The following is a 23353-nucleotide window of genomic DNA, read 5'->3' as shown; positions in this document are numbered from 1 at the left end:
GTAATCTTAATTTAAATTTTATTAAATTGTACTATTACCATCCCTCAGAGTGTTGTCATTTGAAGTGTGCCCCCCCACACCTGGTTTTTTCTAGACATATCTTTATAGAGGTTGGAACTGTGATCTTTTGATACAGAGCTTCAAGTAAACTTGCTGTTTGCAGCCACCAGTAGGGGGAGCTTATAGATGACTGATTTATACAATTCCCATTAAATAAATCCTTCTTTAGTAAGTGCCTGAGCTCCCCCAGATGGCACCCATTGGCAGTCAGAATGTAACGCAGCTGGTGTGGACTCACCATGTCAGTGCATGGATTTGGCTTAGCGCTACTATAGAATTCTTTTGGGAGATCATACATTCGTGGGTTAATGTTATGTTCCTGATTTCAGAAAAAATATTCCTCATACATTTTACACCTATAAAAATGATACACAAGGCAGAGAATAGTAATTTTTGAAGGTTATTACAGTGCCCGATGTAATCTTTAACAGCAGAAATATACCAGTTCTTAGATGTGTGATTTGTGTCTTTGTGTAGGAGCCATTACACAACATACAACTCTGGACCCTAGAGGAAATCTGGAAGCAGTACCAGGTATGTTGTTGATTCTTGCTTTACTGGCCTGTATTAACTGGTGCATGTTATCAGCCATTGATATGCTAATGTATTATAGAAATATTAAAGGGTTTTTAGAGAGGCCATCAGTATTCAACCAGAGATGGCTCAACCCCGTGATACCTAGTGACCAGCATAATGAAGGTGCCATGGCATTCTAACAAATGACATGTCCACTTCATTATTTACACAGGTGCCATGCGGGGTACCAGAGATAAAATCACCACCAATCAAATATTAATGGCCCATCCTGAGGATGGGCCATCAACATAGGGCTTGTTTGCGGGGCCGCGGAACAGAGGCACGGATGCGGACAGCACATCAAGTACTGTCCACATTTTTTGCGGCCCCATTGAAGTGAATGGATCCGCATCGGAGACGCTAAAAATGTTGCTTGGATGCAAACAACGTCCGTTTCTTTAGGCCTAAGGCTGTAGCTAAGTGTATACTTGCATGCAACTCAGTGCCCTCCTATGGACTGCAGCTTTCATTCCATATAGTATAAATTGGAAAGTCCACTTTATAAAGTTTTCATGTAGCCTCATCAGTGTGTTCTACTTCCCTTATGTCGCAGTTATACACATTATCTCATTAAAACATCATCAATATTAAAACAACTCCTTTAAAGAGTAAAAGACCTTCAGATCAGTCAATCTGTGGTCATAATTTTGGTAATATATAATCTCAGGTATATAATGAACTATATTTTATTGTGCAATATGTTTCATTTCTCTAGGCACTGTTTCATCAAAAACTGACAAAGATGCAGTGCAGAAGAATTTCTTAATCTCAAAAAACATTGTAAAGGGTAATGGACACCCTGCACCTGAAGCAGGTAAGAATTATATTCTTAGACAAATAAGGCTTTACAACGACCACAAGGCTACACAGCTTCACACTGTTCCTGGTATCACAATGAATCATCAACAGGGTCAGTTAGCCCATCTGGTCAGACCGTCAGAGTACCCCTACTAACCCTCTGTCCACCACCAAAGCATCAGAACTGGACCATGGAGCAGTGGAAGAAGGTGGCCTGGTCTAATGAATTATGTTTTTTTGCTGCATTACATTGATGGACAGGTATCAACGCAACTATTACCTAGTGCAGGGATGTGTCATGCCCTGCTCGGGCTACATGCGGAGGTCTGCCAGATTAGCAGCACGTGTCTAGTCTTTTGTTTTGTTCTGGAGTCAAGCTAGATCCGCCTCCCTTCAGGTGCACTGGGTGGGGTTGTTGGTTTAAATTATACCCACTCCCAGTGTTCCGTGCGGGTTATAGCTTCTGTCTGGCTCTGTGGAAGTAAGGAAGGAAGGATTGGCTTTTCCTGCTCAGAAAAGATAAGTTGGTTGTTGTTTTCTTGTTGTTTGCGGTCTAGGCTGTTAGAGAGACGCCTGTCCCCTCCAGGTTCTGAGGGAGCAGGCTGGCTCTATTCCCCTTCACCATCTTAGGGATTTTAGGGTATTTGCAGCCCAGGCACGAGGACACGTTATTCCCACCTTAAGGGTCTGAACGTGGGCTTAGCAGTATAGGGAGAGCTGGTAGGGAAGTGTCAGGAGGTGACCCCGTTCCCCAGCTTGTTGCCTAGATACTTGTTTGTTTATTTTTCTGTGTATCTGATATCCTGTCCGCCGTGACAATTATAACCCGCCATAACCTAGACTGCCATTTCGCAGCAGCCTTGAGATGGAGTCAATTAATTCTTTGGTTGATCGTATGCAGGAATTAACTTGGGAGGTAGCTGACCTCCGCAATGCTGTTGCACTTTGTCAGAATTGTCTGCTTCATGGCTCCACTGGTGGGAGTCAGTCCAACCTTGAACCTAAGGTTGCTCTTCCTGATCGGTTTTCAGGGGGTGTGGATGACTTTATCCGCTTTAAAGAGTCATGCAAGTTATATTTTCGGCTGCGTCCATCTTTGTCAGGTGATGAAAGTCAGAGGGTTGGTATAATCATTTCTCTGCTTAAAGGGGACGCGCAATCCTGGGCCTTTTCTCTCCTGCCCGGTTCTCTGGCCCTCCGGTCGGTAGAGGAATTTTTTTAAAGCCTTGGGATTAATTTATGATGACCCAGATCGGGTCTCGGTGGCGGAATCTAAATTGCGTAATTTATCACAAGGTGATCATACTGTAGAGACTTATTGCGTTGAGTTTAGGAGATGGGCTACCGAGTCAGGGTGGAATGACCCCGCGTTACGTAGTCAGTTTTGTCAGGGGTTATCTGAGAGATTGAAAGATGTCCTTGCTTTTCATGAGTACCCAGATACTTTGGAGAATGCAATGTCTTTGGCAGTACGGTTAGATAGACATATTAGAGAGAGGTGTAAGACTCCCTCCGCGCAAGGGATCCCTTCTGTGAGTGGTTTCATCTTACCTTCTTCCCAGGGTGATATGACATGTAACTCTGGGGTAGGGGGAGAACCCATGCAGCTGGGTCAGGTATCTTTCCGTTCTGGTAGTAGAGACTTTAGGAGATTGCATAAACTATGTTACTACTGTGGGAAAAGTGGTCATTTTATTTTTGCTTGTCCTTTTGTTAAACCGCATGTTGATGAGAAAGAGGAAAAAAAAAAAACTTCCTGACTCTTGGTAGCGTGAATGGAGTGGTGGAGCAAGCAGGTATGCAAGCTCCCTGTAATACTTGTTTTCTCCTTCCAGCTATGGTGGCGCTAGACTCAATTTTTTGTTGAAGTATTCATTGACTGTGGCGCTGGGGTAAACCTTATTGGTTCTCTTTTTCTTCAAAGTCTGGGGCTAAGTATTTGCACTTTAGAAAGAGAGATTCCGTTTTTTGCAATTGATTCTTCCCCTCTTTCTCAAAGGAGTCTCACTCATATTGCTCATGGTATTCAGTTAAGGGTGGGTGATTCACATGTTGAGAGTATGTCTTGTTTTATCATGAAGGACTTGCCCGCTCCTATAGTCTTAGGGTTACCGTGGTTGACCAAACATAACCCAATTATAGATTGGCAAGCAAGACAGATCATTGGTTGGAGTGAATTTTGTTCGGATAATTGTCTTGGCACATCTTTCTCTGGTGTGTCTACTACAGCTCTACCTCAGTATCTCTCAGATTTTACGGATGTCTTTTTGGAGGGTGGGGCTCAGGAATTGCACCCTCATCGTGACTATGATTGTCCAGTGAATCTCATCCCAGGGGCTAAGTTGCCAAAGTATCGGCTTTACAATCTTTCTCAACCCGAAAGAGTGGTCATGCGGACGTATATTGCCGAGAGTTTGACAAAAGGTCATATTAGGCCATCTAAGTCTCCGGTGGCAGTAGGTTTATTCTTTGTAAAGAAAAAGGATGGATCGCTGAGACCTTGTCTGGATTTCCGGGAATTGAACCGTATCACGGTCCGTGATCCGTCTCCCCTTCCTTTGATCTCCGACCTTTTTGATCAGATTGTTGGAGCCAAGGTGTTCTCCAAGTTGGATTTCAGAGGGGCCTACAATCTGATCAGAATCAAGGAAGGGGATGAGTGGAAAACGGCCTTCAACACGCACAAGGGTCATTTCGAGAATCTGGTTATACCTTTTTGGTTGACGAACACGCCAGCAGTATTTCAGCGATTCGTCAATGACATTTTCCATCATTTTGTGGGGAGGTTCGTGGTAGTTGACATTTCAATTTACTCTCTTGATCTGAAGACCCATCAGGATCACGTGAGACAGGTTTTGACGATCCTTCGGGAGAATAAATTATATGCCAAATTAGAGAAATGTGTGTTTTATGTGCAGGAGCTTCCGTTTCTGGGATATCTGCTTTCTGACTCTGGTTTTCGTATGGACCCCGAAAAGGTTCGGGCGGTTCTGGAATGGGACCGACCGGAGAATCAGAAAGCTTTGATGCGATTTTTGGGGTTTACAAATTATTATAGAAAATGTATTTTGAACTATTCTACCATTGTAAGACCTCTGACCGATATGACTAAGAAGAGCGCCAACGTCTCTGGTCGGATGAGGCATTGCATGCCTTTTTGACTATTAAGGAATGTTTTGCCTCTGCTCCCATTCTGGTGCAGCCCAACGTGTCTCCCATTCGTGGTGGAGGTTGATGCATCAGAAGTAGGGGTTGGAGCACTGCTGTCGCAGGGATCATCTCCTGGCAAATGGGTTCCGTGTGCTTTTTTTTTTTTTCGGTCGCCGAGGGGAACTATGATGTAGAAGATAGAGAATTTCTGGCCATTAAATTGGCCTTTGAGGAATGGCGTCACTGGTTGGAGGGGGCGTCTCACCCCGTTACAGTATATACAGATCATAAGAATTTGGCTTACCTGCAATCTGCCAAGCCAGATGGTCACTGTTTTTTTACCAGGTTCAATGTTGTGGTTACTTTTCGACCGGGGGTTAAAAACGTCAAGGCAGATGCCTTGTCTCGCAGTTTTTCTGGAGAATGTGATTCAGAGGATCCTGCTCCGATTTTAGCTGATGGGGTGGTGGTCTCCGCTCTGTACCCCGAATTGGAGATGGAGGTGTTGGGAGCCCAGGAGGGGGCTCCTGGTTCTTGTCCCCCAGGGAGGTTGTTTGTTCCTGAAGGACTGCGATACAAGGTATTCAAGGAACATCACGATACTGTGCTTGCCGGACATCCTGGTGGTAAGTCCACCTTTGACCTTGTGTCCCGGAGGTTCTGGTGGCCCAGGTTACGTAAGAGCGTTGAGGATTACGTGGCAGCTTGTGAAACCTATGCACGGTCAAAGGTTGCTCATACTCGACCTGCTGGTTCACTTCTTCCTTTTCCTATTCCGTCTCGTCCTTGGACGCACTTGACTATGGACTTCATTACGGATCTGACGACAGCGGCCTCCTTGCTTCAAGTCACTGTAACCATGCCCCCTTCCCTGTCACTGACAGCGCTTATGCAGAGAGGCCGGCTGTTAGTCACAGCGAAGGGGCAGGGAAGGGGGCGTGGTTACCGTGACTTGAAGCAAGGAGGCCGCTGTCTCTGTTTCTTCAAGCACGTGTGGAGAAGTGCTCCGGCAGGGGATAAAAACGTTTTCTGAGCAGCGGCCTTCAGGAAGAAAATTATCGCCGGAAACACGTTGCTGGCTACTGTCAGGTACTACTGGCGGCTTGGGATGGTTTTTGGAGGTGACAGGTTCCCTTTAAGTAGTTGTCTAAGAAGGATGATCTTTTTTCCAGCAATTATGCACCTCCAGCACATGCATTTTCTGATTTTGCTTCTCACCTGTATTTGGCTATCTAAAGTGAAAGTAACCATCAAGCATGCTGTGCCTCTGCGTGAAAAATGTATAACTTGTTTTGTTTGTAATAAAAGGTGTTAATGAGATTTTAGTGTGGAGCAACAACCCTAACATAACTTCTGTCTATTAATCATAAATGGTAAAGGACTGCTATCTGCAAATACAGAATTTTAAGATTTGGGCTCACCCTTCATGGGTGATTGGTAGTTATCCAACTTGTAATTAGAAGGTGGATGGACAAAATCCAACTCTGTATATGGAGTGTAACTGGAACCCAGCATAGCAAGAATAGAAGCCTTTATCACCCAAATCCCTTGTGAAAGATTTTGCTGTTCTGTTCAAACACATAGGACGTGATCTCAGGGAAAGACCAGTCTAAAAATAAAGGACACTGGAAATGGGTTCTGCTGAGCACATTTGTCACCTAGATAATGGTAGTCTTGTGTTCTGACAACTGTAATGCAACAGTGGATTGTGTGAAGAGCTAGAGACAACCACCATGTACCTAAAGTAGGTCCCTTGGATCCTAATACTGCAGTAGCCACGAGGACTCATGGGGTCAACATATTAAAGTGTTATCCAGCAACCTAGGCTTTTAACCATTTTTAGTTGCTGTGCCTTAGTACTGTAAGAATCAGACCTTAAATGAATGTCCATTATGCAGTATTTTTCTAATTCTAAACTTTTGCTTGCTTTCAGGAGCTGTTTTACCACTGGCCCTTGGTTTGGCCATTACTTCGCTGCTGCTTTTGATGGTAGTTTGTCGTCTCCAGCTGGTGAGACAGAAGCTTAAGAAAGCTCGTCCACTAACCTCTGAAGAGTCCGATTATCTTATAAACGGCATGTATCTGTAGCAGTTGTGCCCCTTCTATTATTTTCCAGATCCTGCATACTTTAACTTATTGTCCATACACCTGAAATCCAAAACTACTTGTGATAATATAATTAAAGGGAATGTGTCTACATTTTATTTTTCTTTCTTTGTGGTGTAAAAAAAAAAAAAAAAAAGGGAAATTTAAACATAATACAGTATTGTTATATCATTGGATGTCATCATGAATATGGCTGTAAAATTTACAATATTCTAACCTCCAGTGATTGAACTGTAGCATTATCTAGTACATTGGTATGGTGAAACTACAACTTGCGACATGCCATAACATCACTGGTCTAATATACGGTCATTATGTCTTCAATAAAGACTATTACTACTATATATAGATTAAGAGTAAGAAAGGTGGAGTGTGTACATAAGTGTATGGGCTGAGTTAGAACACCAGCAACACATTGGGGTAGATCAAAACTGGTGCAAAGGAAAACTGGCTTAGTTGCCTATTGAAACCAATCAGATTCCATATTTCATTTTTCAGAGTTCCATTGGAAAATGAAAGTTGGAATCAGATTGGTTGCTATGGGTAACTAATTCAGTTTTCCTTTACACCAGTTTTAATAAATCTCCCTAAATTTCCTCAACAGGACATTTGGACAACATAGCCTGGGGAAAGGGGGTGTGTGTTCTTCTTAGGTTCCTTCGGTAAGCCAGAATGGAAATATGGCAGGCATACATTCAAATATGAATAGTTATCATATAATGAAGGTTTCCTTGGTGGCCAGAAGTGGGTCCCAAACAGTAGTAATGCCCCCACAAACAGTAGACCCAAACGGTAATAATTTTCCCACAAAGAGGTGCCCCAAAACGATAGTTATGTGCCCCCAAAACAGTGGCCACAAACCGGTAGTTACAGTGAGGAACAGAAGTATTTGAACACCCTGCGATTGTTCAAGTTCTCCCACTTAGAAATCATGGAGGGGGTCTGAAATTTACATTGTAGCTGCATTCCCACTCAGACAGAATAAAAAAATTAAAAAAATCTGGAAATTGTACATTGTATGATTTTTAAAGAATTTGTCTTGCACTGCTGAACAAGTATTTGAACACCTAAGAAACAGCAAGAATTCTGGCTCTTAAAGACCTGTTACTGTGCCTTTAAAAAGTCCACCTCTACAGCATTCATTAATCTAACTTAGTAGCACCTGTCCACTCTACAGTCAGTCAGATGCCAACTACTACCATGGGCAAGACCAAAGAGCTGTCGACACCAGAGACAAAATTGTGGACCTCCACAAGGCTGGAAAGGGCTATGGGGCAATTGGCAAGAAGCTTGGTGAAAATAGATCAACTGTTGGAGCAATTGTTAGAAAATGGAAGAGGCTAAAGACGACTGTCAGTCTCCCTTGGACTGGGGCTCCATGCAAGTTCTCACCTCGTGTGGTATCACTGATGATAAGAAAGTTGAGGAATCACCCCAGAACTACAAGGGAGGAGCTGATCAATGACTTGAAGAGAGCTGGGACCACAGTTTCAAAGGTCACTGTCAGTAGAACACTACGCCGCCATGGTTTCAAATCATGCATTACACAGAAGGTTCCCCTGCTCAAGTCATCACATGTCCAGGCCCGTCTGAAGTTTGCCAATGACCATCTGGATGATCCAGAGGAAGAATGGGAGAAAGTCATGTGGTCAGATGAGACCAAAGTAGAACTTTTTGGTCTAAACTTCACTCGTTTGGAGGAAAAAGGACGAGTTGCATCCCAAAAACACCATCCCTACTGTGAAGCATCGGTGTCATAACATCATACTTGGGGGGGGCGCTTTTCTGTGAAGTGGACAGGACGACTGCACTGTATTAAGGAGAGGATGAATGGGGCCAGTTATTGTGAGATTTTGAGTAACAACCTCCTTCCCTCAGTCAGAGCATTGAAGATGGGTCGTGGCTGAGTCTTCCAACATGACAACGACCCAAAGCACACAGCCAGGATAAACAAGGAGTGGCTCCGTAAGAAGCATATCAAGGTTCTGGAGTGGCCTAGCCAGTCTCCAGACCTAAATCCAATAGAACATCTTTGGAGGGAGCTGAAACTCTGTGTTGCTCAGCGACAACCCCAAAACCTGACAGATCTAGAGGAGATTTGTGTGAAGGAGTGGGCCACAATCCCTGCTGCAGTGTGTGCAAACCTGGTCAAGAACTACAGGAAACGTTTGACCTCTGTAATTGCAAACAAAGGCTTCTGTACCAAATATTAACATTGATTTTCTCAGGTGTTCAAACAAATCCATTCTTTACAAATCATACAATGTGATTTCCTGAATTTTTTATTACTGTCTCTCAGAGTGGGAATGCAACTACAATGTGAATTGCAGACTCCTCCGTGATTTCTAAGTGGGAGAACTTGCAAAATCGCAAGTTCTTCACTGTATGCGCCTCCAAAACAGTGGCCACAAACGGTAGATCTGTGCCCCCAAGTAATGGTCCCCAAACAATGGCCCTAAACAGTAGTTATGTCCCCCAGTGGCCCTAAACGGTACTTATGTGCCCCCAACGGTAGTTATGTTACCCCAAAACAGTGGCCTCCAACTCATAGAATGTGTCGGCAGATAACCATTTGGCCCATCTAGTCTGCCCAATATACTGAATACTATGAATAGCCCCTGGCCCTATCTTATATGAAGCCTAATAATAGGCGCCACTTTTTGGTCTGTACAGAGCACTTTACTGTAGTTATCTGCTTATCTGTCGTTCTACTCCTGCCTGTAATTATATCACCTGTGTATAGATAACAGGATCCACCATTCACAATAGGCGATTGTCAAAGCCTATCCCATGCATGCTTAAACTCCTTCACTGTATTTGCAGCTACCACTTCTGCAGGAAGGCTATTCCATGCATCCTCTACTCTCTCAGTAAAGTAATACTGCCTGATTTTACTTTTAAACCTTTGCCCCTCTAATTTAGAACTATGTCCTCTTGTAGCAGTTTTTCTTTTTAAATATTCTCTCCTCTTTTACCTTGTCGATTCCCTGTATGTATTTAAAAGTCTCTATCATATCCCCTCTGTCTCGTCTTTCCTCCAAGCTATACATGTTAAGGTCCTTTAATCTTTCCTGGTAAGTTTTGTCCTGCAATCCATGTACCAGTTTAGTAGCTCTTCTCTGAACTCTCTCCAAAGTATCAATATCCTTCTGGAGATATGGTCTCCAGTACTGCGCACAATACTACAAATGAGGTCTCACTAGTGCTCTGTAGAGCGGCATGAACACCTCCCTCTTTCTACTGATAATGCCTCTCTCTATACACCCAATCATTCTGCTAGCATTTCCTGCTGCTCTATGACATTGTCTGCCTACCTTTAAGTCTTCTGAAATAATGATCCCTAAATCCCTTTCCTCAGATACTGAGGTTAGGACTGTATCACAGATTTTATATTCTGCTCTTGGGTTTTTACATCCCAGGTGCATTATCTTGCACTTAGCAACATTAAATTTAAGTTGCCAGATTTTTGACCATTCCTCTAGTTTTCCTAAATCCTTTTCCATTTGGTGTATCCCTCCAGGAATATCAGCCATGTTACAAATCTTTGTCATCAGCAAAAAGACACACCTTACCATCAAGGCCTTCTGCAATTTCGCTGATAAAGATATTAAACAATATAGATCCCAGAACAGATCCCTGAGGTACCCCACTGGTAACAAGACCTTGGTCTGAATATACTCCATTGACTACAACCCTCTGTTGTCTGTCCCTCAGCCACTGCTTAATCCATTCAACAATATGGGAGTCCAAGCCCAAAGACTGCAATTTATTGATAAGCCTTCTAGGTGGGACAGTATCAAAAGCCTTACTTAAGTCTAGATAAGTGATGTCTACTGCACTTTCCTTATGTGCTCAAAGATAGTTGTCCCATAAATGTCCTCAAACACTGGCCCCCAGCTGTAAAAGTGGAAATAGGTGAGGCAGGGTCTAGGGAAAATACTTACCTGTCTGTGACAGGCTCCGTACAGCAGCTCGGCTTTCCTCCCGTCTTCCTATGGGCCTCTGGTCCGCCCCCTTACCGCTGGTTTTGCGCAGTTCGCCAGTGCATGCGCACTAGTTAAAGCGATGCGGTGCCTACAAAAGGCATCACAGTGCGCATGCCCCGACGAGGCAGTGCGCAGGATCTCAGCCGGACCTAGGGATGATACAAGGGAATAGGAGGGCAGGCAAAGGAAGAGGCTGGGGAGGAGTAACGCTGAAAGAAGGCACAGCAGCCTGGGCTCCTACATACTGAACACCGCCCCTGGGCACTTGCGAGTGCTTATTTGCATACGAAATAAACATAGTTTTTCCTGCTTCTGGATGTCTAAAGAATATGACAAAGGTACCATTACAGTTATGTATAGGTGTGCTACAGAGCCATGTAAGCGCAAGGCAAGGTGACTGACAGCATCTTACTCTACTATACCCATTGAGAAAACATACATATGCTTAGCTGAACCAAGCATGCATGTGTATGGGTGAATAGGAAAGAATAGTCAGTGAGGCTGACGGCTAATGATGTGTATGGGCAACCTCTGAAGTTATGCTACTCGCTAATATTTTATGTAAACTATCTCACAGCCAGAGACTCAAAACTGGAGGCACTGGGAGTAGTTTCCCAGGAGTGAGTTTACTGTAACTGGCAGATCTGTTATCCCGCCGCTTAGTCTTGATGGAAGGGTTCCTTTCTTGTATACAGCATTTACAGTACTTCCAGCCGACCTAAATGCAAAACTGTTATGCGGGAGTCAGATTCTTCCTGTGATAATGGAGAGTAGAGCATTATCCAAACTACGGCTTATTACAAGCATCTGACACGTCAACGTGCCCCGCTCCAGCATCCAGCAGTTTTCTAAATTCTGGCCTATGTTCCACAGACATCAGCATTTAATGTACAAAGGGGAAACTAACAACGTGTGGGTTATTACTTCCAAGCTAACAGGCAGAACAGTAATTTCCCCCTAATTTTCATGCAGCGAAACTATCTTTTCATTCATGTCACAATCTTTCACACTTGCACAAAAGACGGAAAGACGCATTCTTGGATTTTGTATTTTATTTGGCAAAGCGCAACTGCATAAACTGTTTGAGAACAGGGCTTACACAGCAGTGAACTATAAACTGCATGAACAGGAAAAGCTTGGATGTAGCAGAGGCTGCCAAGTGCCACCTTTTTCAATGAAAACTATTTCCTACATGTTGGGTCTGACCAGGTCTACAGCTCACTCTGATGCACTGAGTCCAGGGCTAAGCGTGACATGACATGAAGATTTCCTGGAGTTAAGATAAAGCTGCTGACTGCATCCACATGCTATTCTACCACAGCACGTCCAAAAGCTCTGATGGCGAAGTTCAGTTCTAGATGTTTAGCAGCATATAGCGGAGATGTGACATTATGCATTGTAGTGTCTTTTGGTGACGAGCTGAACATTTTACAGTGATGCTAACAGTACACTTTAAATGTATCCAGAAATTGAAACAAAATATGTGCATTTTTTCTTTAAATAGTTCACAATGGCGAGTACCTGCTCTAGGTCAGATACTCCGGCATGTTCAAACACATAAAAAAAAAATATATATATATCTTAAATAATAAGTTTTCAAATGGGATCTGCACAGTTTAACATTAGATTTTAAAAACCCAAAAGAAAGAAAAAAATTCCATGCCAATTAAACAGGGTCAAAAAACAAACAAAAAGAAGCTGCACTGCTGACGAGTCTGAAGAAAAAGCTTTTGGAGGTGCAGGAGAGCACCACACCATAATACTATGTTTGGATCGGAGTGATGGAGCCATTACAATTCATCCCTGTAGAGAGAAATAGGTTTGTTACTGAGACATGCAGGGAAAAAAGAACATGGTTCAAAAACTTAAAAGGGCCTCTGTCAGCAGATTTGTACCTATGAAACTGACTGACCTGTTACATGTGCACTTGGCAGCTGAAGGCTTCTGTGTTGGTCCCATGTTCATGCATGCCCACATTTCATAGAAAAATGATGTTTTAATATATGCAAATGAGCTTCTAGGAGCAATGGGGGCGTTACAGTTACACCTAGAGGCTCTGCTCTCCCTGCAACTGCCGCCACTCTCTGCACTTTGACAGAACCAGTCAGTGAAATCATCATCATGCCTGGTCCTGCCAATCAAAGTGGAGAAGGGGTGGTAGTTGTAGAGAGAGCACAGCCTCTAGGTGTAATGGCAACACCCCTGTTGCTCCTAGAGGCACAATTGCACTAAAACATTTTCTAAGTAATGCGGGCACATATAACCATGAGACCGACACAGATGCCTTCAGCTGCCAAGTGCACATGCAAAGGGTCAGCCAGGTCCATAGCTACAAATCTGATAATATTTGGTAGAAGCAAAGCCATAAGCAAATAAAAAAGCATGTAATAGTAATAAATCACTTGTTATTAAAATAAAACAAACATGTAGTAAACTGAAGGCTCAAGCCAAGTTTTTTTTTTTTGTTTTTTAATTGCAGCATTTGGTGCCACAGCAAAAAACATTTTCAGCACATCTAGGGCCTATTGTATTTATACTGTATCTCAATAGAGCAGAACTAAAATAATAGTTATGGCGGAGGGGCAGGCCACTCAACAAAATGTGTTGCACCTTCTGCTTTCCGTATGACACATACTTAAATATAATCATGCTATGGGCTGGCAGAGAATTCTGGCATACATTATTCAAATTTGTCTAGCCAAATCCCACCCAACTTGTATTTTTAAAAGTGCAGTGAATGGTAGAAAATGTCAACTTTGTGTTCCCAGAAAACCAGCGTACAGCTTTAGTAAATCCATTCCAATGTAAATAATCTGTATTTTTTTTAATTATGCCTTAACCCCTTAGGGACACAGCCTTTTTACACCTTAGGACCAGGCCATTTTTTGAAAATCTGACCAGTGTCACTTTAAGTGATGATAACTTTAAAACGCTTTGACTTATCCAGGCCATTCTGAGATTGTTTTTTCGTCACATATTGTACTTCATGACACTGGTAAAATAAAGTTAAAAAAAATATTTTTTTTTGCATAAAAAAATGTCAAATTTACCAAAAATTGGGAAAAATTAGCAAATTTCAAAGTTTCAGTTTCTCTACTTCTGTAATACATAGTAATACCCTTAAAAATTGTGATGACTTTACATTCCCCATATGTCTACTTCATGTTTGAATTATTTTGGGAATGATATTTTATTTTTTGGGGATGTTACAAGGCTTAGAAGTTTAGAAGCAAATCTTGAAATTTTTCAGAAATTTACAAAAACCCAATTTTTAGGGAATACTACAGCTCTGAAGTCACTTTGCGAGGCTTACATAATAGAAACCACCCAAAAATTACCCCATTCTATAAACTACACCCCTCAAGGTATTCAAAACTGATTTTACAAACTTTGTTAACCCTTTAGGTGTTGCACAAGAGTCATTGGCAAATGGGGATGAAATTTGAGAATTTCATTTTATTGCCTAATTTTCCATTTTAACCAATTTTTTCCACTAACAAAGCAAGGGTTAACAGCCAAACAAGACTGTATCTTTATTGCCCTGACTCTGCCGTTTACAGAAACACCCCATATGTGGCCGTAAACTACTGTACGGCCACACAGCGGGGCGTAGAGTGAAAGGTGCGCCGTTTGGTTTTTGGAAGGCATGTTTTGCTGGACTGGTTTTTTGACACCATGTCCCATTTGAAGCCCGCTGATGCACCCCTAGAGTAGAAACTCCATAAAAGTGACCCCATCTAAGAAACTACACCCCTTAAGGTATTCAAAACTGATTTTACAAACTTTGTTAACCCTTTAGGTGTTGCACAAGAGTTATTGGCAAATGGGGATGAAATTTGAGAATTTCATTTTTTTGCCTAATTTTCCATTTTAACCCATTTTTTCCACTAACAAAGCAAGGGTTAACAGCCAAACAAGACTGTATCTTTATGGCCCTGACTCTGCCGTTTACAGAAACACGCCATATGTGGCCGTAAACTACTGTACGGCCACACAGCGGGGCGTAGAGTGAAAGGTGCGCCGTTTGGTTTTTGGAAGGCATGTTTTGCTGGACAGTTTTTTTGAAACCATGTCCCATTTGAAGCCCCCTGATGCACCCCTAGAGTAGAAACTCCATAAAAGTGACCCCATCTAAGAAACTACACCCCTCAAGGTATTCAAAACTGATTTTACAAACTTTGTTAACCCTTTAGGTGTTGCACAAGATTTAATGGAAAATAGAGATACAATTTCAAAATTTCACTTTTTTTGGCAGATTTTCCATTTTAATATTTTTTTTCCAGTTACAAAGCAAGGGTTAACAGCCAAACAAAACTCATTATTCATGGCCCTGATTCTGTAGTTTACAGAAACACCCAATATGTGGCCGTAAACTGCTGTACGGGCACACGGCAGGGCGTAGAGGGAAAGGTGCGCCGTATGGTTTTTGGAAGCCAGATTTTGCTGGACAGTTTTTTTTACACCATGTCCCATTTGAAGCCCCCCTGATGCACCCCTAGAGTAGAAACTCCAAAAAAGTGACCCCATCTAAGAAACTACACCCCTCAAGGTATTCAAAACTGATTTCACAAACTTTGTCAACCCTTTAGGTGTTGCACAAGATTTAATGGAAAATAGAGATACAATTTCAAAATTTCACTTTTTTGGCAGATTTTCCATTTTAATATTTTTTTTCCAGTTACAAAGCAAGGGTTAACAGCCAAACAAAACTCATTATTCATGGCCCTGATTCTGTAGTTTACAGAAACACCCAATATGTGGCCGTAAACTGCTGTACGGGCACACGGCAGGGCGTAGAGGGAAAGGTGCGCCGTATGGTTTTTGGAAGCCAGATTTTGCTGGACAGTTTTTTTTACACCATGTCCCATTTGAAGCCCCCCTGATGCACCCCTAGAGTAGAAACTCCAAAAAAGTGACCCCATCTAAGAAACTACACCCCTCAAGGTATTCAAAACTGATTTCACAAACTTTGTCAACCCTTTAGGTGTTGCACAAGATTTAATGGAAAATAGAGATACAATTTCAAAATTTCACTTTTTTGGCAGATTTTCCATTTTAATATTTTTTTTCCAGTTACAAAGCAAGGGTTAACAGCCAAACAAAACTCATTATTTATGGCCCTGATTCTGTAGTTTACAGAAACACCCCATATGTGGTCGTAAACCGCTGTACGGGCACACGGCAGGGCGCAGAAGGAAAGGAATGCCATACGGTTTTTGGAAGGCAGATTTTGCTGGACTGGTTTTTTTGACACCATGTCCCATTTGAAGCCCCCTGATGCACCCCTAGAGTAGAAACTCCAAAAAAGTGACCCCATTTTAGAAACTACGGGATAGGGTGGCAGTTTTGTTGGTACAAGTTTAGGGTACATATGATTTTTGGTTGCTCTATATTACACTTTTTGTGCGGCAAGGTAACAAGAAATTGCTTTTTTGGCACCGTTTTTTTTTTTTGTTATTTACACCATTCATCTGACAGGTTAGATCATGACGTAATTTTAAAGAGCAGGTTGTCACGGACGTGGTGATACCCAATATGTATACAATTTTTTTTATTTATGTACGTTTTACACAATAATTTCATTTTTAAAACAAAAAAAATGTTTTAGTGTCTCCATAGTCTAAGAGCCATAGTTTTTTAAATTTTTGGGCGATTATCTTAAGTAGGGTCTCATTTTTTGTGGGATGAGATGACGGTTTGATTGGCACTATTTTGGGGTGCACATGACTTTTTGATTGCTTGCTATTACACTTTTTGTGACGGAAGATGACAAAAAATGGCTTTTTTTACACCGTTTTTATTTTAATTTTTTTACGGTGGTCATCTGAGGGGTTAGTTCATGTGATATTTTTATAGAGCCGTTCAATACGGACGCGGCGATACCTAATATGTATACTTTTTTTTTTATGTAAGTTTTACACAATGATTTCATTTTTGAAACAAAATAAATCATGTTTTAGTGTTTCCATAGTCTAAGAGCCATAACTTTTTCAGTTTTTGGGCGATTATCTTGGGTAGGGTATGATTTTTGCGGGATGAGATAACGGTTTGATTGTTACAATTTTGGCGTAGATGCGACTTTTTTGATCACTTTTATTACCTTTTTTTGGGAAGTAAGGTGGGCAAAATTCCAATTTCATCATAGTTTTTAATTTTTTATTTTTATGGCGTTCACCGTTCGGGTAAAGTAACATGACCGTTTTATAGATCAGGTCGTTACGGACGCGGCGATACCAAACATGTGTAGGGAATTTTATTTTTTTCATTTTTAATCAGTGATAAATGTGTTTTTTGATTTTTACTTTATTTTTCACTTTTTTCACTTTTTTTTTGACCCAGACCCACTTGGTTCTTGAAGATCCAGTGGGTCTGATGTCTGTAAAATACAGTACAGAACCTATATAGGTATCTGTAACTGTATTTTACTTACACTGAACAGATCTATGCTTTCAGCACAGATCTGTTCAGCACCATGGACAGCAGGACGCCTGAGAGGCGTCCTGTTGCCATGGGAACCTTCCCCGTCTGCTCAGTAGTGGCCAGAACTTCGCAGACGGGGAAGGGTAAGGACGGGGCTTGGGGGGGCTGCCTGGGAGCTCTCTCCCTCTCCCATCGGGGGGCTGCAAAGGCACAGCAGCCCCCCGATCGGAGAGGGAGGGAGCTCCCTCTTACTGTTAACCTTTTCCATACAGCGGTCCGTACGGACCGCTGTATGGAAAGGGTTAAACGGCTGACATCGCATCACCGATGTCAGCCGTTTATACCAGGGTGCCAGCAATGTGCTGGCACCCTGGTATAACCCACTAGACGCCAACGATTACGCAATGGGAGGCGGGCGGGGGATCGCGATCCCGCCTACCGCACCGCCCGCCTCCCGCACCGCCCGCACCGCCCGCAACCCTCCCCCTGCACCTCCCACCGGGCAAAAATCACTAAGGGGTGCAGGGGGGAGGGATACATTTATATTTTACAAATGCAAAAGTTTCTGATCCCCGCGGTCAGGGACCGCGGGGATCAGAAACTGCAGAAATCGCAGCAAACCGCAGGTCTGAATTGACCTGCGGTTTGCCGCGATCGCCGACATGGGGGGGTCACGGGACCCCCCCGCGCATTTAGCCTAGGTGCCTGCTCAATGATTTGAGCAGGCACCGGGTTCCGATCACTGCCAGCCGCACGGCAGTGATCGAAAATGCACAGGGCGTACATGTACGCCCTGTGTCCTTAAGTACCAGGGCACAAGGGCGTACCTGTACGCCCTGTGTCCTTAAGGGGTTAAAATACACCTAAAAAAATGAAAAGTTGATCCTGATGTCACCAAAGTCTGTTCATAGCTGATGTACCGTAAAAACTGCCTCCTAATTCAGAAGAACAAAGTGTTTGTTATATTGAAATTAGAGGGGCTGGGTGGTGCCTCATTCTCCTGGGCTGGACTCCCCAAAATCACCAATATGCATTTTCAAGTGTCACTCCAAGCAGGAGAAACTGAAACTTCCCTTCTGGCAAACTAGCAGTGGATAGGTGATTATTTATTCTTAGGCCTCTTTCACACGGGCGTCATTTTTTTGGCCCGGCTAAGAGCCGGGTGCGTTGCGGGAAAATGCGCGATTTTTTCTGCGCAAGTGCAAAACATTGTCATGCGTTGCACTCGCGTGAGAAAAATCGCGCATGTTTGGTACCCAAACCCGAACTTCTTCATAGAAGTTCGGGCTTGGGATTGATGTTCTGAAGATTGTATTATTTTCCCTTATAACATGGTTATAAGGGAAAATAATAGCATTCTGAATACAGAATGCATAGTAAACCAGCGCTAGAGGGGTTAAAATAAAATAAAAAATAATTTAACTCACCTTAGTCCACTTGTTCGCGAAGCCGGCATCTCCTTGTGTCTCCGCTGCTGATGAACAGGACCTGGGATGAGCTGCTCCATTAAATACCGGTTAAGGACCTTCGATGACGTCACTCCGGTCATCACATGGTACGTCACATGATCTTTTACCATGGTGATTCACCATGGTAAAAGATCATGTGATGACCGGAGTGACGTCATCGAAGGTCCTTAAGCTCTATTTAATGGAGCAGCTCATCCCAGGTCCTGTTCATCAGCAGCGGAGACACAAGGAGATGCCGGCTTCGCGAACAAGTGGACTAAGGTGAGTTAAATTATTTTTTATTTTATTTTAACCCCTCTAGCGCTGGTTTACTATGCATTCTGTATTCAGAATGCTATTATTTTCCCTTATAACCATGTTATAAGGGAAAATAATAATGATCGGGTCTCCATCCCGATGGTCTCCTAGCAACCATGCGTGCAAATCGCATGGCATCCGTACTTGCTTGCGGATGCCATCCGATTTTCACACACCCCATTCACTTCTATGGGGCCTGCGTCACGTCAAAATCGGACATTATAGAGCATGCTGCGATTTGCACTGAACGTACAAGTGATGCGTTAAAAACAACACTCATGTGCACAGCCCCATAGAAATTAATGGGTCAGGATTCAGTGCGGGTGCCATACGTTCGCCGCACGGATCGCACCCGCACGGAAAAGTCGCCCGTGTGAAAGGGGCCTTAGGCTACTTTCACACTGGTGGTCCATTAAAGGGGTTGTCCGGGTTCAGAGCTGAACCCGGACATACCCTTATTTTCACCCCGGCAGCCCTCCTGAGCCTGGCATCGGAGCATCTCATGCTCCGATGCGCTCCCGTGCCCTGCGCTAGATCGCGCAGGGCACAGGCTCTTGTGTTTACAATAACACACTGCCGGGCGGTAACTTCCGCCCAGCAGTGTGTTCGGTGACGTCACCGGCCTGCCTGTCAGCCCCATAGAGAGCCCGGTATGTCACCGGAACTCAGAAAAATGCCTTTGCCCTGCGCGATTTAGCGCAGGGCAAAGGAGAGCATCGGAGCATGAACTGCTCCGATGCTCATGTCAGGGGGGCTGCCGGGGTGAAAATGGAGGGATGTCCAGGTTCAGCTCTGAACCTGGACAACCCCTTTAACTTTTTTTTTTTTACTTCCGATAAGTCAAATATATATCAAAAGTCTGAAGCGGAGACCGCCACCAATCCCTAGCGCACTCTCTCCACACTGCACAAGCCAGGCTACATAAAAAATTTGCCAAAAATAATAATTATAATCATGGACAGGTGCCATTTCCAACACCTGAGCCTTGTAGTTTTAACTGGTAAAACCAAATGCTGAATTAAGTAAAAACATGAACATGATGCATGAACAAAAAGCAGAGCTAGACATGACAACCTGTATGAAGTGTTAACTGGCATGTGGACCCTCCCAGAAGCCATGCAGATCATTTATTTGTATGTGTTGCAGTTTAGTCTCACACGCTATGGTCGTGCTAGTGTTAAATGGTATGGAAGTAGCAGAGAGCAGTGACGGCAGCAAATGCAGTCATTCCAGTTATCTGCTAATATCCAGACCTTTCACCTTGTGTGTAACTGGAAGGAGAAAGAGTGGGACAGAAAATCACTTCCACCTTGACCATTGCTTTTCTTTGTCTGTTAAAGGCACATAGATCACCCCCATCAGGGGTTTCATTTTGACACTTCCATCTTCTAACTTATCATATTGCTCCAACATTTGGTTTCCTCCAGCCGGGCCGACGGGTAGGATTAGTCGTCCTCCAGGTTTAAGCTCATCTATAAGCTGGAAGAGCCAAAGCACACATTTCAATTAAGTAAGACAGAATATTGCTGGCACTGAGCAGACCGTTGTGACAGAGGTGACAAATGATAAGAATGGATCAGCATATTTTAAGTGGAGCTACCCAGACTACATTTTTAGTGATGTGAATAATGACTACAGAAAATCTAATTCTCCAAAGCCCATTAACAGATTTCTCTGTCTATGGGCAGCTGCGGAGAACCTGAATTCACTGCAGCCGTCCACCAGGATCCGGATCTCTTCTGTTAGCATAACAGATAATAAACGTACACATGGAACGACTTCAGCCATACACAAACGAGCCACAGGAACTATTTCTAAAGTACTAAAACTGGGAAAAAGAGGCAATACAATGGAAGGGCCCAGAATGCAGATGTAAGGCCACATGCACACAGTACAGCCAGGTGTATGGAGACACAGAATCCCCTGTATGCACTCTACCTTAGGCTAGTTTCACATATGCGGTACAGCCAGGAATCGGCCGGACAAAAACCACTGCGCACAGCAGTTTCCTGTCTGGCCCATTCTCGGCTTTGCTGAGTTGTGGTAGGATGTCTGCCCGACCCTATTATAGTTAATGGGGCTGGCGGGCCTTCTGGTACCATCCTGCAATGCTGGATCAGAGAACTCTGGCAGGCTGTTCTGGTGGAGCAGATGCTCTGCCACAAAAGTGAAAGTAGTCTAAGTTTGGACACATATTACAGTTCTATTCTCTAGCAGCAATGCTTTAGGGACGAATAGCTCCATAGCATTGCTCTGATGGACCATTTCTTTGATTTATAAGAAGGTACAGTACAGCACAGCTCCAATACACCATTAAGTCTTATGGGATATTGGAAAAAATTACTAATTAAATTTAGCAACTTCCATTCGCATTAGGTGGATGTTCCTTAAAAGGGGGTCTATATCAACAATACCGACCATGCTAGCACCATGACAGCAATAGGCAGGGGCTGGGGAGAGCAGAACAGACAGACACACACCAACTAGTGTGAATATGAACTTTCTGCCAGAGTTTCCTCCATGCATTGAGCTGCTGCACAGTCCCTCCCCTCTGTTCTGAGTGACAGTTGCAGCACCCAACTAAAAAGGCCACTACAGCTGTCACGCAGAGCAGAAGAGGAGGCTGGGAAGCAGTTGAATGCATAGAGGACTCCTGCCGATCTGATATTTATGACCTGAGGATAGGCCGTCAATATTATACCACTGCACAACCCCAGGATTTCTAATCCTGCCTAATATTTAGACAGGGTAAGCTTTGACAGATGCCGCAAATCGAATTCTGGTGCATTTAGCTTAGTAAATCTCCCAAAAATGTCAGCCTCCTGTTTCTGCAAAAAGGAGAAATTTACTTATTGGCATTGACTTCATATGTTTAGCTTTACAGAAGAATGTGTAAAAGGGTCACAATTACCCTTTTCCTTTTTATTTATAGCGACAGTACCGCATATCATGATTTTTTAAATAGGATATACTTTTTAAGGACACAGTCCATTGAAACGCTAATTTTTCAGTTTTCAAGTTGGAAGCAAAACATTTCTTATAATTGCATCTTAAGAAATGTGACAGGAAGAACCAAGAAGCAATTTACAATTCTTTCTAACAGCAACCGATTGTTCTTCTAGTTTCTGGTCATTAAATTGCTCTGTACTAAGGAAAACAGAATACTTACAGCTTGTGGCACAACTGGCGCAGCAGCTCCAACGTGAATAGCATCATAAGGTGCTTCTTCTGGATGACCTATGCGTCCGTCTCCAACTAGAGATACACAAAAAGTTTAGAATATTGCTATTTAGATGGCGGTGTAAAATTTATGGTAATTGTGCTTAAATACTGTGTAATGAAAGTGATCCAACTTTCTAATGCAAGTTGCTAAAATCTATTACCATTTTTAACAACTATGCTTGCTTTTGGGGAACTTAAAGACCAACTGTCAGTCGTTTTGACGATGCTAAACTGCTGACAGAGCCCTATGCAGGGGAGGGAAAGAGCAGAAAAAAAAAAAGCATACCTTTTGTGAGCTTTTATCATCAGGGGTAGTGAGAATATGAACTTTTATTCTGCAAAGGTTCTGGTTAAGGCACAACTTAACTAGGAAGCGCCCCTCCCCTCTGCTCCAAGTGACAGCTGTAGGGGTCTCCTGGTTGGAATTTTATCAGATGCTCCAGATTTGTCATTTCATGTGGAGTACAATTATTTACTAAAACAGACGTGTCAGGAGTGGTGACATGACATCTTTAACACTATAAAAATGAAGGTAATGTGTATGGTGGCTCAGTGGTTAGCACCGGCTAGTCAGCTTACAGCACTGGGGTCCTAAGCTCAAATCTGGCCAAGGACAATATCTGCATGGAGTTTGTAGGTTCTCCCCGGGTTTCCTCCCACATTACAAACACATACTGATAAGGAACTTAGATTGTGAGACCTATTGGGGACAGCTTGATGAAAATGTCTGTAAAGCGCTGCTAAATAGGTCAGCGATATATAAGTGCGTAAATTAAATACTATTTAAAAAGGTCACTGGTCAGCAGATCCACACTGTCCTAGCCACTGCTGCATAAAATACTGAAACACTCATTACAATGAGCTTATTCCTTGTATCACTTGCTCATTAGACTCACTCAAGTGCCCCATGCCCGTGCTGCGGACTGCAATGCAGGGGTACTGACGGAGTGTACGCCATTTGCGGACCCATTTACTTGAATGGGTCTGATCTGCAACATACGTTCAGCACCGCAAAACAATAGAAAATGTTCTATTTTTTTATGCGGTGTGGAGGCATGGACTGATATCCCAGGAAGCGATTCGTAGTGCTCCCAATCCATGCCTTTGTATCTTGCAGATTGCGGACCCATTCATGGATCAGAGCCCGTATACTGCAGACCCGCTGTTTGCAGTCGACAAAACGGGACCTTAACTGTAATCATTCTAAGGCTCTCACTAGGTGTTGCCATGTAGATGTCAATATACAAAGCAATACACATATATATATAT

General features: G+C 43.1%; 2 protein-coding genes across 4 annotated transcripts in view; one reads left to right on the top strand and one right to left on the bottom strand.

The window, feature by feature from the left end:
- Positions 1 to 6783, top strand: part of LRP11 (LDL receptor related protein 11) — a 43187-nt gene extending 36404 nt beyond the window's left edge. Inside the window, exons 6-8 of the mRNA XM_044290828.1 lie at positions 538 to 594; positions 1352 to 1450; positions 6518 to 6783. Coding sequence (XP_044146763.1) covers positions 538 to 594; positions 1352 to 1450; positions 6518 to 6672 — 311 coding nt within the window. The 3' untranslated portion in view covers positions 6673 to 6783. The remainder of the gene's footprint in view (positions 1 to 537; positions 595 to 1351; positions 1451 to 6517) is intronic.
- A 4927-nt stretch (positions 6784 to 11710) lies between these two features.
- The window catches only part of PCMT1 (protein-L-isoaspartate (D-aspartate) O-methyltransferase), a 33182-nt gene continuing 21539 nt past the window's right edge, over positions 11711 to 23353 (bottom strand). Inside the window, exons 6-8 of one of the 3 annotated variants that reach the window (XM_044289812.1) lie at positions 22032 to 22117; positions 20116 to 20341; positions 11711 to 12479 (exon numbers count right to left, since the gene is read on the bottom strand). In XM_044289812.1, the coding sequence (XP_044145747.1) occupies positions 20162 to 20341; positions 22032 to 22117 (266 nt within the window). In that variant the 3' untranslated portion in view covers positions 11711 to 12479; positions 20116 to 20161. The remainder of the gene's footprint in view (positions 12480 to 20115; positions 20342 to 22031; positions 22118 to 23353) is intronic. The other 2 variants (XM_044289810.1, XM_044289811.1) reach the window with 2 other exon arrangements.

The sequence above is a fragment of the Bufo gargarizans genome, chromosome 4 (assembly GCF_014858855.1).
Source record: "Bufo gargarizans isolate SCDJY-AF-19 chromosome 4, ASM1485885v1, whole genome shotgun sequence".
Classification (NCBI taxonomy): domain Eukaryota; kingdom Metazoa; phylum Chordata; class Amphibia; order Anura; family Bufonidae; genus Bufo; species Bufo gargarizans.
This window is presented reverse-complemented; position numbering and strand designations above follow the sequence as displayed.